Source organism: Nyctereutes procyonoides, unplaced genomic scaffold (genome assembly GCF_905146905.1).
Source record: "Nyctereutes procyonoides isolate TBG_1078 unplaced genomic scaffold, NYPRO_anot_genome, whole genome shotgun sequence".
NCBI lineage: Eukaryota > Metazoa > Chordata > Mammalia > Carnivora > Canidae > Nyctereutes > Nyctereutes procyonoides.
In genome coordinates, this window is record NW_026575155.1 from 9,637,693 (window position 1) to 9,650,442 (window position 12,750).

General features: G+C 47.1%; 1 protein-coding gene and 1 long non-coding RNA gene across 3 annotated transcripts in view; one reads left to right on the forward strand and one right to left on the reverse strand.

Annotated features, from left to right (window-relative positions):
• The window catches only part of LOC129502226 (uncharacterized), a 50,064-nt gene extending 46,034 nt beyond the window's left edge, over positions 1–4,030 (reverse strand). For both annotated transcript variants that reach the window (XR_008662906.1, XR_008662907.1), the window contains exon 1: positions 3,532–4,030. This is a non-coding gene — a long non-coding RNA (uncharacterized LOC129502226). The remainder of the gene's footprint in view (positions 1–3,531) is intronic.
• CBR3 (carbonyl reductase 3) lies at positions 1,963–9,669 on the forward strand. The gene is made up of 3 exons (XM_055313756.1): positions 1,963–2,436; positions 4,137–4,244; positions 9,183–9,669. The coding sequence occupies exons 1-3, from the start codon at positions 2,148–2,150 to the stop codon at positions 9,617–9,619; spliced, it is 834 nt and encodes a 277-aa protein (XP_055169731.1). The 5' UTR covers positions 1,963–2,147; the 3' UTR covers positions 9,620–9,669.
• The last annotated feature ends 3,081 nt before the right edge of the window (positions 9,670–12,750 follow it).

Consider the following 12,750-nt stretch of genomic DNA (forward strand, 5'->3'; position numbering starts at 1 on the left):
TCTGCATATGTGTCTGCCTCTATCTCTGTGTCTCTCATGAATAAATAAATAAAATCTTTTTTAATGTGTTTAAAAATACTTCTAAATATCGTCAAAGAAGATATCGATAGGTAAATTAGAAAGTATTTTAAACCAATTAAAATTGAAAAATCAACATATCAGTGTTTACATGATGCCACTAACAGCACTAATTAAAGGGAAATTAACAGGGGCCCTGGGTGGCTCAGTCAGTTAAGGACCGGTTTTTCATTTCAGCTCAGGTCATGATCTCAGGGTCATGAGATCAAGCTCAGCATGGAGGGCTCTGTGCTCAGCACGGAGTCTGCTTGAGATTCTCTCTCTCCCTCTGCCTTTCAAAAAAAGATAAAGATAAATAAAAATAAATAGAGGGAAATTAATAGCCCTTAGCACCTATATTGAAAAGAAGATCTTGGGCAGCCTGGGTGGCTCATTGGTTTAGTGCCCCCTTCGGCCCAGGGACTGATCCTGGAGACCTGGGATTGAGTCCCACATCAGGCTCCCTGCATGGAGCCTACTTCTCCCTCTGCCTGTCTGTCTCTCTCTCTCTCTACTCTCTGTGTTTCTCATGAATAAATAAATAAAATCTTAAATTAAAAAAAAGATCTTGAATGACCTCATCCTCCATGGTAAGAAACTAGAAAAAGAGAAAATAAAACCCCAAGTGAGCAAAAGAAAAGAAATAAAGGTTAGAACAAAAATATAAGCAGGAAAAAATAGAGAAAAATACCAGTAAAACCAAAAGATGCTTCCTTGAGGTTAAAAAAAAATTGATAAACCTTTCACCAGACAGAGCAGGAGAAAAAATATGAAAGACACAAATGAACACTATCAGGAGTAAGGGAGGCAGCATCACTACCCATATATCACTACCCAGAGCATACTGTGACAACTTCACCTCACAAGAATCAACAACTTGGATGAAATAAACAAATTTTTTTGAAAAACACAATTTGAGCTCACTCAAAAAGAAATGGAAAACCTGAATAGCCCTACATCTTTAAAATAGAGTTCCAAATAATTTCTAGAGGGGAAAAAGACTACTGGTTGAGCCACAGGAGGGGAACCACACAGCAAGAGCCCAACTTCCTGACTTCCCTTATTGATTTGATGGAAAAGGATGGTCAAGGTGACAGACAAAAAAAAAAAAAAAAAAAAAAGGCAGCTTAGCCAGCTCTGCTTGAGAAAAGGTGAGTCACAATGAGGTCACAACTCTCCATAAATCTAAGTGTCACTAATCAAACGCCTTCAGATTACACTCTAGAAGGTGGGCCGGGGAACTCTAACTGCCTCTGCAGACCTTGACACAACTGGGGATTCATTTTCATTTGAACATTGTGGGGCACACATGTTACTTTGGGAGAAAAAAAAATAGAGACGGATAATGTCCATCTTCCTTCGACAAACCTAAAATGCAGACACTGAGCACCCACAGGACTTATGCAAGGATTAAATGAAAACATTCCAGGAAGAGGCTTGACACGCAGAGAGGGCTCCATCCACACTCGTCCCACTTGGGGCGCACTGGGAATCACACGCAGAGATGAGCCCAGACCATACCTGTACATCTCCTCCTAGGCCCCTTTCTTTTTTCCTCTTGTCTTTCTTGAGTTTAAGCAAAAAAAAAAAAAAGGGTGGGGGGAGATCTGTGTCTTCAAAAGCAGTTACGGTGTCTAATTTCATCGCATTTGAGGAAAAGGCAAGCATTTCCATTTTGCAGTGAATGATGGGCACGAGCCCAAGAAAATTACTCAGCACTTGTTTTCCTCCTTGTGGGGTTTTCCTGCAACAGTCTCTTCAATCCAACTGCGGGGAATCTCTAGACCCGGGCCGACCCTGCACCCTCCGCTCGGGCTCGGAGAGAGCTGCCCTGACTCGGGGGCGGGATCTGCGCGGGCGAAGGGGCGGACCCGGGAGAGGGCCCGTTACGAAACCTTCGGGAACAGACGGCCACTCCTCGCAGGGGAGGGCCCGAGGGCCGGGGCCTGGTTCTCCAGAAGCCGCAGCCCGGGCTCGCAGCGCCCAGTTCCCTGGGGCTTCCCTTCCTGTGTCCACGGCGCTGCAGCGCGCTCCCCGGGGGCCCGCAGCCCGGTCCGCTCTCCACGCGCCCGGGGCCTCCCCTCCCGGCCATGTCGTCCTGCAGCCGCGTGGCGCTGGTGACCGGGGCCAACAAGGGCATCGGCTTCGCCATCGCGCGCGAGCTGTGCCGGCAGTTCTCGGGGGACGTGGTGCTCACGGCGCGGGACGAGGCGCGGGGCCGGGCGGCCGTGCAGCAGCTGCAGGCCGAGGGCCTGAGCCCGCGCTTCCACCTGCTGGACATCGACGACCTGCAGAGCATCCGCGCCCTGCGCGACTTCCTGCGCAAGGAGTACGGGGGCCTCAACGTGCTGGTCAACAACGCGGGCATCGCCTTCAAGCGTAGGTCGGGGTGGGGGGGGGGGTCCCTGGGTGCGCCGAGGGTGCAGGGCAGAGAGCCGCAGGCACCCCCCCGCCGTGCGCCCCCGTGCGCCCCCGTGCGCCCGGGTGATCGCGCAGCGCAGCGCCGGCTCCGCGGGGCGCGCTCAGCCCGGGCCTCCCGCTGCGGATCGTCGCTTTTCGCCGAGTCGCCAGAGCGGCTCGCTGGGCGCAAGGCGGGCGGGGCGCATCCCGGGGCGCTCCCGGAGCCGTCCGCGGCCGCTGGGCGCCAGAAACCCGGCCTCCTGGGAGGGGGGCCACGCCCTGCTAAGCTCACCAGCTTTCTGTGTAATGCAAAAAAAAAAAAAAAAAAAAAAAAAAAAAGCATTTCCCTGCAAAGGGTCTCCGAGCTCACTCGGGCGGGGCTTTCGCTATCCGTGAAATGGTGCATTCGTAGTTGCCCGGAGGCATCTGCTCGGGACAGGAAATGGATCGCTGAGACGAGATCAGTGCGCACTTTACACATCAGCGGACTTGAGATTTTGTTTAATGGAGAGCTTTGATAGGCTCAGGCGGAAAGGAAGCGAGCCTTGTTCCCTCCCCACCCCCCCAACCCCCCCACCCCCAGGGAATTTGGGTCTGTCATCAAACATACATGTTAAGTGTGATTTTTTAAGTAGCATCTTCGGAGGGGGACAAAAAAAAAATCAAGATTATTTTCTCTGTGGTTCTATTAAGAAAGTTGATTGAGGGGATCCCTGGGTGGCTCAGCGGTTTAACGCCTGCCTGTGGCCCAGGGCGTGATCCTGGAGACCCGGGATCGAGTCCCGCATCAGGCTCCCTGCAGGGAGCCTGCTTCTCCCTCTGCCTGGGTCTCTGCCTCTCTCTCTGTCTGTGCCTCTCATGAATAAATGAAATCTTTAAAACACACACACAAGAAAGTTAATTGAGCTGCCTTGCGCAGGGGAAAGAAAGAATAATCAGGCCAGCCCCATTTACCAACCTACTGGGCAAGGGAAACCCAAGAGGCAAAACAGAGTAAAAAGTAGTATGAGGCCTCGATCGACTCCCGCCCCTCCGCCCCGGCCTTAACCCGTCACCGTCGCTGAGCATCCGCACCTCCGGCTCAGCCTGCGGGCTTTCTGGGAGCGCAGGCGGGAAGTGGCGGGGACCCGCAGGCTGACGGATTGATGGAGAGATGCTCGGCTTCCTGGAGCGCGTGGACAGGAACACAACCTCGGCTGGAAGCCCCCACCCTCTCAAAAAGTGTGGGCGGCGGAACCACTTTTGGTTGCATCACCTTCAACGAAGCCTCCTTCCACACCTGCTGAATCAGAATTTGCATTTTAACAATCCCTAGCTGCGTCCCATACCCGGTCAAGATTGAGCAGCAGCCTTGAAAGCCCGCAATTCTCAGAGTGTGGCCAGACCAGTAGCTGTAGCGTCACCTGGGAACGCGTTGACATGCAAATTCTGGAGCCCCACCCCAGACCTTCTCAATCCCAAAGTCTGGAGGTGGAGCCCAGAAAGCTGTTTTAACAGGTCCTGCAGGTGATTCAGACGCTCGCTGGAAGTTTGAGAAGCACCGACCCAGTGGTTTAAAAAAAATCGTTTAAAAGTTAGCTTGTTTTTTTTTTTTTAACTTTCATTAGAGATAAGATCCACTTTGTCATATACATTTCAGAGGGGAAATGCTTGACTTTGTTTCCTTCTCTTTTTGGAAGCTGATGATCCAACGCCCTTTGACATCCAAGCTGAGATAACGCTGAAGACAAACTTTTTTGCCACAAGAAATGTCTGCAATGAACTGCTGCCAATAATAAAACCTCACGGTAAGTCCAGCCACGGGGATGGCCAGGTTGCATCCCTCAGCACGAAGTGGGCCATGGGGCTGTCCCTCAGGAGTCACCCAGGGATGCTATTTCCCTGTAGGAGGGAAAATAGAAAACTGCACTATTTTCTCATAATAGCTTACTCTTCACCTGCCCACTTTAGCTTTAAAAGATATGTATGGGGGGATCCCTGGGTGGCGCAGCGGTTTGGCGCCTGCCTTTGGCCCGGGGCGCGATCCTGGAGACCCGGGATCGAATCCCACGTCGGGCTCCCGGTGCATGGAGCCTGCTTCTCCCTCTGCCTGTGTCTCTGCCTCTCTCTCTCTCTCTGTGTGTGTGACTATCATAAGTAAATAAAGAAAAAAAATATTTAAAAAAAAGATATGTCTGGTACATGGCAGTGGCCTCCGGGCCCATGTCATGAACTCAACCCTAGAATGATAAGGTGTCACAGGTCCCCAAAGGCCTCTTGCCTTTGAACAACCTCAGTGGGCCCTTCTCACCAACCCAGGGTGGTGGGGCTATGTCCAGCTCATTTGGGGGCCTGGGAGAAGGATCTCTTTTAGTTTTTTTTTTTTTTTTTTTTTTTGGCTTTCCTCGTGCTCCTTCCTTCATTTTGTCAAGCTGATGCAGAACCTCCCAAAGAAATTTTTCTTTATTAGCGAGTATCTTACCCACATTCCCAAGTATTCCATAAATATCTTTTTTAATAAATATTTTTATTTACTTGAGAGAGAGAGAATGAGCACAGGAGCAGGGGCAGAAGGAGAAGCTGACTTCCCTGCTGAGCAGGGAGCCAGGCGTGGGACTCGATCCCAGGGCGTTGGGTCATGACCTGAACTGAAGGCAGAGGCTTTGCCGACAGAACCACCCAGGTGCCTCCAATAAACAACACTGATTGTTTTATTTTTCAACAAATATTGGGTGGCTCAGTAGTGGAACATCTGCCTACGGCTCAGGGCGTGATCCTGGGGTCCTGGGATCAAGTCTCGCATCAGGCTCCGCACACCTGCTTCTCCCTCTGCCTATGTCTCTGCCTCTCTCTGTGTATCTCTCATGAATAAATACATAAAATCTTTTTTAAAAATAATTTTTAAAATGAAGGAAGCCTTAGGTCTGGTTGCATGGAGTTGGTGTGTACCCAGGGCCAAGGGGATGGAATTTTGTCTTGTTTTAAGTAGGCTCTGTGTCCAGCATGGAGCCCAACTTAGGGTCTGAATTCACCCCCCTGAGGTCAAGACCCGAGCTGAGATCAAGAGTTAGACACTTAACCAACTGAGCCACCCAGGCGTGCCTCTAGGATGGAGTTTTTTTAATTCAAATCTAAGTGCATATTTTTTGTGCCCTTTTTTACGGAAAGGGATCATTAAGTATAATGTTTGCCACCTTGCTTTCTTCACTTACTATATCTGGGACTCTTTCTAGATCAGGAGAGAAAGCTTTCTTACTTTTTACAGCTGCATAGTATTCCATGGCAAGGTTGCCTTTTACTGAGTATCCGGAAGTCTTTATGGTTTTTAGAATCCTAGAATTTGAAAGCTACAAGGTATTGAAGAAACCTTACATTCCTTTGTCTTCATCTTACAGAGAAGGAAATTGAGACCCAAAGATGTGAACACAGACAGGTAGCGATAGAGCTAGGAACAGTACTCAGGTTTCCTGACTTCTCCCATCAATCAAATCAGGATAATTCGCTCCAGTGAAGGGACCAAGCATAACGCTAAATGATTGCAAACCAAGCCATTTTGAAAGATAAAAGATGGCTTTGGGGAGGGTGGGGCTCAGGCCACAACCCAGAGCAGGTGAATCACTGGCCTTAACCAGTTCTCTTTAACAGTAATTCCCAAAGTGGGAATCTGCTTTACAACACACTGAGAATATTTGTGCTTTTTCCATAAAATTCATATTTACCTGGAGGACAAGAGGCTGAGAGTTATTTGCCTCTTGATTTGTAGGGAATCACCGTTTCTACAAACAAAACCGACTTCAAAGCCATATTTTATTTAGCATTATATTATCTCTTTAAAGAAAGTTACCCTCTTGCTTACTCATTTAAGATTCCGAGTGCACAGGTTAGTCAAATGTTTTTTTTTTTTCAACGAAAATCCCAATAATGCTTTTATTATTGACAAGTCAAATGTTTTCCCACTAGGTGGAGCTACTTGCACACCCTTTCTAAGAATAGGAATAGGGGTTGTTTCTGGACCAGAGAGCCCCCCTGGACCTCACCAAAGCGGATGTATATGTGGATGGTGTGAGCAGTCCTTCTCAGGGTTGATTGGACCCATCTGGCTGTTGAGACTGTCACCCCTTAGCCTCTGTCCCAGAGGCTTCCTCTTACTCCTAGGAAGTTTTTTTTTATTTCCACCAAAGGCATAGCGGAGCTCCTGGAATTCGTTTTTCTTTTCTTTCCTCCTTTCCATTTTGAATTTAATTCCTTGTAGGGGCCAGGTGATTGAGAACAAAGCCACTTAGAAAGTAATGAAGAATACAACGTCCTCGAAGTAGTAGTATTCCTGGCCACACTATTAAAGTGAGTCTAAGAACATCATGCTAATCCAAATTGGGACAGATACTACAAAATAACAGCCTAGAGTCTTCAAAAAGGTCATTGTTAACTTCTCTAGATTAAAATAGACTCAAGAGAGGGGCGCCTGGGCGGCACACTTAAGCATCTGACTCTTGGTTTCGGCTCAGGACCTGATCTCAGGGTCATGGGATTGAGCCTCACATTGGGTTCCCTGCTCAGCATGAGGTCTGCTTGGGATTCTCTCTCTCCCTCTGTCCCCCACCACCACCACTTTCTAAATAAATGAATGAATAAATAAATAAATAATAAATAAATAAATAAATAAATAAATAAATAAATAAATAAATAAATAAATAAAAGACTAAAGTGATATGACCACTAAGTGCAATCCATCATCCCAGATGAGAGCCTGAGTGAAAACAAAACCTATAAAGGAAGATTCTTTTTTTTTTAATTTTTTTTTTTAATTTATGATAGTCACACAGAATGAGAGAGAGAGAGAGGCAGAGACACAGGCAGAGGGAGAAGCAGGCTCCATGCACTGGGAGCCCGACGTGGGATTCGATCCCGGGTCTCCAGGATCGCGCCCTGGGCCAAAGACAGGCGCTAAACCGCTGTGCCACCTATAAAGGAAGATTCTTGAAAGGACTGTAGTCCTTTGAATATGGACTGTACTTTGGATGACAGTGTTGTACCATGATAAAGGTCTTAAGTGTGATCACTCTTACGTATACTAAAGTGTTTAGGGCAAAGTTTTAGATTTGTCTGCAATTAAGGAGAAAGCAGATGTGACAAAATGCTAATAATTGGGGAACTTAAGTGAAGGGTATATGGGTATTGATCGAACTACTCTTGCAACTTCCCTATAGGTTTCAAATTGCTCATAGTTTAAAGTTGGGAAAGAGAGATGTATTACAAGAGAGGGAGAAAATTACTGAAGAGTCTTGGGTACCTAGAGATAAGCGAGGTGCTTGTGTACAAGACAGAGTGAGGGCATCTCCGTGTGGGGTTGGCCCACAAGAATATCCAGTAGAATGTGCAACACCCTCTCCACCCCCAGTCCCCTCTCCAGCCCCGTCTCTGTGGTGAATGAATGCCACTTAGAAAATGCAATAAAATCCAATTATCCTGGTGCACATGGGTGACTAAGTGTTCAACTCTTGATCTCAGCTCGGGTCTTGATCTCAGGGTCGTGAGTTCATGTCTCACACTGGGCTCCATGCTCTATAGGTAGGCATGGAACCTACTCAAAAAAAAAAAAATAATCTAATTATCCTATTGAATGCACAGATAGTGGAGTCAGGATAAGTAAGAAAAGAACCCTTGAAACAGGGTGTTTTTTGATGTTGGGTGAACTGTATAAATTCACCCGTTCACTGGTTCAGAGATTTCCAACAATACTTCAAATTGTCTTATAGTTTTTGGCCTGCATATTTTTTATGCACATGACTGTCTCTTTAGTAGCTGTGAATTATTGGTAATATGAATGTTAACTACTTCATTACACTATATTTAATTTTTAGCTACAGGTTAAAAAAAAGTGATGAAAATCAAAACTGGATTTGAAGGATGCCTGGGTGGCTCAGCAGTTGAGTGTCTGCCTTTGGCTCAGGGCGTGATCCCGGGGTCCTGGGATGAGTCCCTCATTGGGCTCCCCATAGGGAGCCTGCTTCTCCCTCTGCCTATGTCTCTCTCAAATAAATAATTCTCCAACCCAGGTTTTTTTTTTTTTTAATATTTTTAACTCACGCTATGTGTAAAGTAGCCATCATTAAAGATAGACAAGGCATTGCTTGACTCTGATTTTTGGTACTTGGAGATAATAAAGAGGTGGCTGCCCATAGGCCTTAGGATTGGGCAAACCCTGAAAAAGCTTTAATCTTCAGGGTGAAGCTGCTGTCTCTAGGAAAGCAAGTTCACAGGTAGCTGGAGTGTTTCTGTGTGCAGGGGGATATTTCATAAATCCACTCGGTGATTCCACTACAGACCTACCTAATGAGTAATCACTGCTCTTTAGCCTCTGTTATTGATGGTAATGTGTCTTTCCCTTTGCGGGAAGAGAGCACAAAATAATGTTAACACCCACTGGGTGCATCGTGAATTCTTTTTTTTTTTTTAAATCAGCAGTTAAACCTGCAGTATGAATCAATTGCATGTTGAGTAGAGTCAACCAACATTTTTTTAAGAGTTTTTTTTTTTTAATTCATAGGAGACACACAGAGAGAGGCAGAGACATAGGCAGAGGGAGAAGCAGGCTCCTGGAGGGGAGCCCCATGCAGAACTTGATCCCAGAACCCCGGGATCAAACCCTGAGTGGAAGGCAGACGCCCAACCACTGAGCCACCCAGGTGCCCCAACAATTGTTTATTTGTGTGACATGCTTCCATGTGTTTACTATTCTGTTCCAGGCAGGGTGGTGAATATCAGTAGTTTAGAGGGTTCAAAGGCTCTTGAAAATTGCAGCGCAGATCTACAGAAGAAGTTCCAATGCGAGACGCTCACAGAGGAGGACCTGGTGGACCTCATGAAGAAGTTTGTGGAGGATACAAGCAATGAAGTGCATGAGAGGGAAGGCTGGCCCAACTCCGCGTATGGGGTGTCTAAGCTGGGGGTCACGGTCTTATCAAGAATCCTGGCCTGGCGTCTGGATGAGAAGAGGAAAGTTGACAGGATTCTGCTGAATGCATGCTGCCCAGGGTGGGTGAAGACGGACATGGGTGGGCCTTACGGCCCCAGGACTGTGGAGGAGGGAGCCGAGACCCCTGTCTACTTGGCTCTCCTGCCTCCAGATGCTACTGAGCCTCATGGCCAGCTAGTCCATGACAAAGTCGTCCTAAACTGGTGAATGTCTGCTTTGGTGCTCAAAGCTTAATAAATGTTTGTGGGCTGAATGAATGAATGAATGAATGAATTCTGGTGTTGTAGTCTGCTTCTGTTTCTGTCCTTGGGGAATGCAGATTAGAATATCCCTGTGAGAAAGTGTCTTGTTCTAGAAATCTGGGCATAGCAAAATCGCTCAGCCTAACTCTAGCCTGAAAGGGAGAAGAACCAGATCCAAGAACCTGGTTCTACAGTGTCAAAGGGCGTCAGAATTACCTGGAGGGCACGTTAAGACATTGCCCAGAGTTGGGGTCCCAGGACATGCACTTCCGACAAGTTCCCAGGTGCTGCTGGTGCTGGGAGGGCAGTTTGAGCACCACTGGTCTAGCGGGAGCTACGGAGCAGGTTCTGGCCACGTTCCAGCCATCCCTTGCTGATTCCAGGTTGTTAACTCTGTAAGGGTGTGATTTATCCTATTTTCATAGTTCTGCAATCTTATTTTGTATCACATTCTGTTTCATTATATCTGAGCACATTTTCATTAGTTTTTATGAAGTAGTATGGCTTGAAAGACTCGGGGAGAATGTCCTTTTTATCACTGGGCTATGATTTCTTCCACATTGGGTTTTTTCTTTTTTTTTTTTTTAAACTTTTTATTTTGTTTTTTTTTTTTCTAATTTTTATTTATTTATGATAGTCACACAGAGAGAGAGAGAGGCAGAGACACAGGCAGAGGGAGAAGCAGGCTCCATGCACCGGGAGCCCGACGTGGGATTCGATCCCGGGTCTCCAGGATCGCGCCCTGGGCCAAAGGCAGGCGCCAAACCACTGCGCCACCCAGGGATCCCAACACATTGGGTTTTTTCACTTGGGTTTTGGTTTCTGTGTTCCCAGGATGTTTGCAAAGTCGCCCTGCCCCTTCTTTCAAATTGTCCACATGTGGGCAACTTTGTCCATACCATCTCTTCGCTCTGACACAGGCAGATGCTTTCTCCCTGACCCATTCCTGCCCCCTCTGAGCTACAGCCCAAGGTGATCCTTCAGATGCCTCCCTCAGCCCATTTTGTAGTCTCTCTGGCAATAGGCAACTCCACATTCCCTGCTTTCAAATGGGGTTGGTTTTGTAAACAGCCTCCTGGGTTCTGGTTCTGCCCTGTAGAAAAAGGACTTGGAAACGATCTTAGGAAACAGAAGTGCACTTGTGAAGAACGTTTGCTGGGGAGTCAAGACCTCCGGAGGAATGGCTGGCCAAAGAGCAGAGATACAACAGGTGCACAATGGACGACCTGAAAAGGAAAGATACTGCAAATTTACCAAGTTTATGATGGGGTGTTCATAGCGAGATACGGCAATGTTGTCACTTGATTATGACCACAAAGGTCACATCGTATCACCTGACGACAGCATTGCAGAAATAAGAGATAAGGCTATTTTCCATTCGAGAAGCAGTAGAGTATGGAAATGCTCATGGTTCATTTATTTGGGGAAACCAGGATGATGCATGTAATCCTGTTATTTCTTGTCTGTCTCAGCATGCAAAGCACTTCTTGACTCTTCAGCTTAATGATGGCAAAGTGCCATTTAGCTCTGACAACCCACACCTCACTTCTTCATCCACTTTGGGTGGAGGAACATCTGAGTCCCACCCAGGCTGCGTCTCACTTCCTTTAGCCATCTCTACCTTGCCTGATTAAATCCAGCTTGCCCTTCTATTTGTCTCAGACCATAGCTCCTAAGACATCTTAATGACTTCTTGTCTGGCTCTGAAAACATCTTAATGGTTTTCGCTATGTTTCCTCTGTATCTTTCATACTCGGGTCTCCCTCCAGAACCCTGCCAATGATGGGCAGTAGCAGCAGGATCTTGGAGCACTTTCAGATTCTGTCTAATGGAGTCACAGACAGGAAGCACACAAGTAAACAGGCCAGTTCCTTTTATTTCTTCTCCCTTTCTTGTCTCTAGCCAAGTATCACCTTGACATGTTTGGATCCATGTGTAACCTGCTTAGAAGACTCTGAGTTGTAAACTGCTGATCAGCGTGTATCATGTTTATGGAAAGGTCATAAGGGACCCTCATTGGATGGTCTGCCCAGTACCCTCCCCTCTGATCCTTCTTCCCATGTTTGCAGCTACAACAGCCACAAGGTGACTTTGCCCTGCCAGCCTCTGTTGACTGTTCCAGCTCTGGGCCCAGCTTTTTTTTTTTTTTTTATGATAGTCACACAGAGAGAGAGAGAGAGGCAGAGACATAGGCAGAGGGAGAAGCAGGCTCCATGCACGGGGAGCCCGACGTGGGATTCGATCCCGGGTCTCCAGGATCGCGCCCTGGGCCAAAGACAGGTGCCAAACCGCTGTGCCACCCAGGGATCCCTGGGCCCAGCTTCTAAAGAGGAGGACCACCAACTGGACTGGATCACAAAAAGCTCAGAGCTATTACTCTGAGTGGCTCTGCCCCAGCCTACATGGTCTAAGGAGCAGAAGGAACCAAGTATAGCCAGAAAAAGGCAACTAATTCTCAAGAGACTGTACCACCACCCCACAGTGGCATCCCTTACCTGGCCTCAGACTATTCCTGAGATCCCAGATTCTAGGAGATGCTCCAAGATACCTCTGTATCCTTAAAAGAAATGTTCCCATTCGTTAAGTTTGAATTATGTTATTGCTTGCAACTGAAAGGCATCTAATATATGTGCATGAAGATGTTTCATGGTGTTGTAGTGAAAAAAGAATTAGGTTTAGAATGAGAAGGAAAAAAAATCATGAATTAAGAACCATGGCATACTAGGCCATATGTCATGCTTAATATTTTCCCTTCATTGTTATATGTATTTCTTACAGCAGTCCTTTGAGATAGGTATTTAAGATATTGAGAGTGAGAGAGAGAGAATGAATGAGTTGGGGGAGGGGCAGAGGGAGAGGGAGAAGCGGACTCTTCGCTCAGCAGAGAGCCTGACATGGAGCTCTATCCCAGGACCCTGAGATCATGATCTGAACTGAAGGCAAACACTTAACCAACTGACTCACCCAGATGCCCCAAGATAGATATATTAATATCATTTTTCAAATAAGGAAAAAAAGGGATCCCTGGGTGGCTCAGTGGTTTGGTGCCTGCCTTTGGCCCAGGGCACGATCCTGGAGTCCCGGGATCCAGTCCCA

Excerpts from the sequence above, each read along its gene's own strand:
- CBR3 (XM_055313756.1), top strand. The coding sequence starts at position 2,148 with ATGTCGTCCTGCAGCCGCGTGGCGCTGGTGACCGGGGCCAACAAGGGC. Across the intron at positions 2,437-4,136 it reads CGCGGGCATCGCCTTCAAGC|CTGATGATCCAACGCCCTTT; the intron begins GTAGGTCGGGGT and ends TCTTTTTGGAAG. Across the intron at positions 4,245-9,182 it reads GCCAATAATAAAACCTCACG|GCAGGGTGGTGAATATCAGT; the intron begins GTAAGTCCAGCC and ends ATTCTGTTCCAG.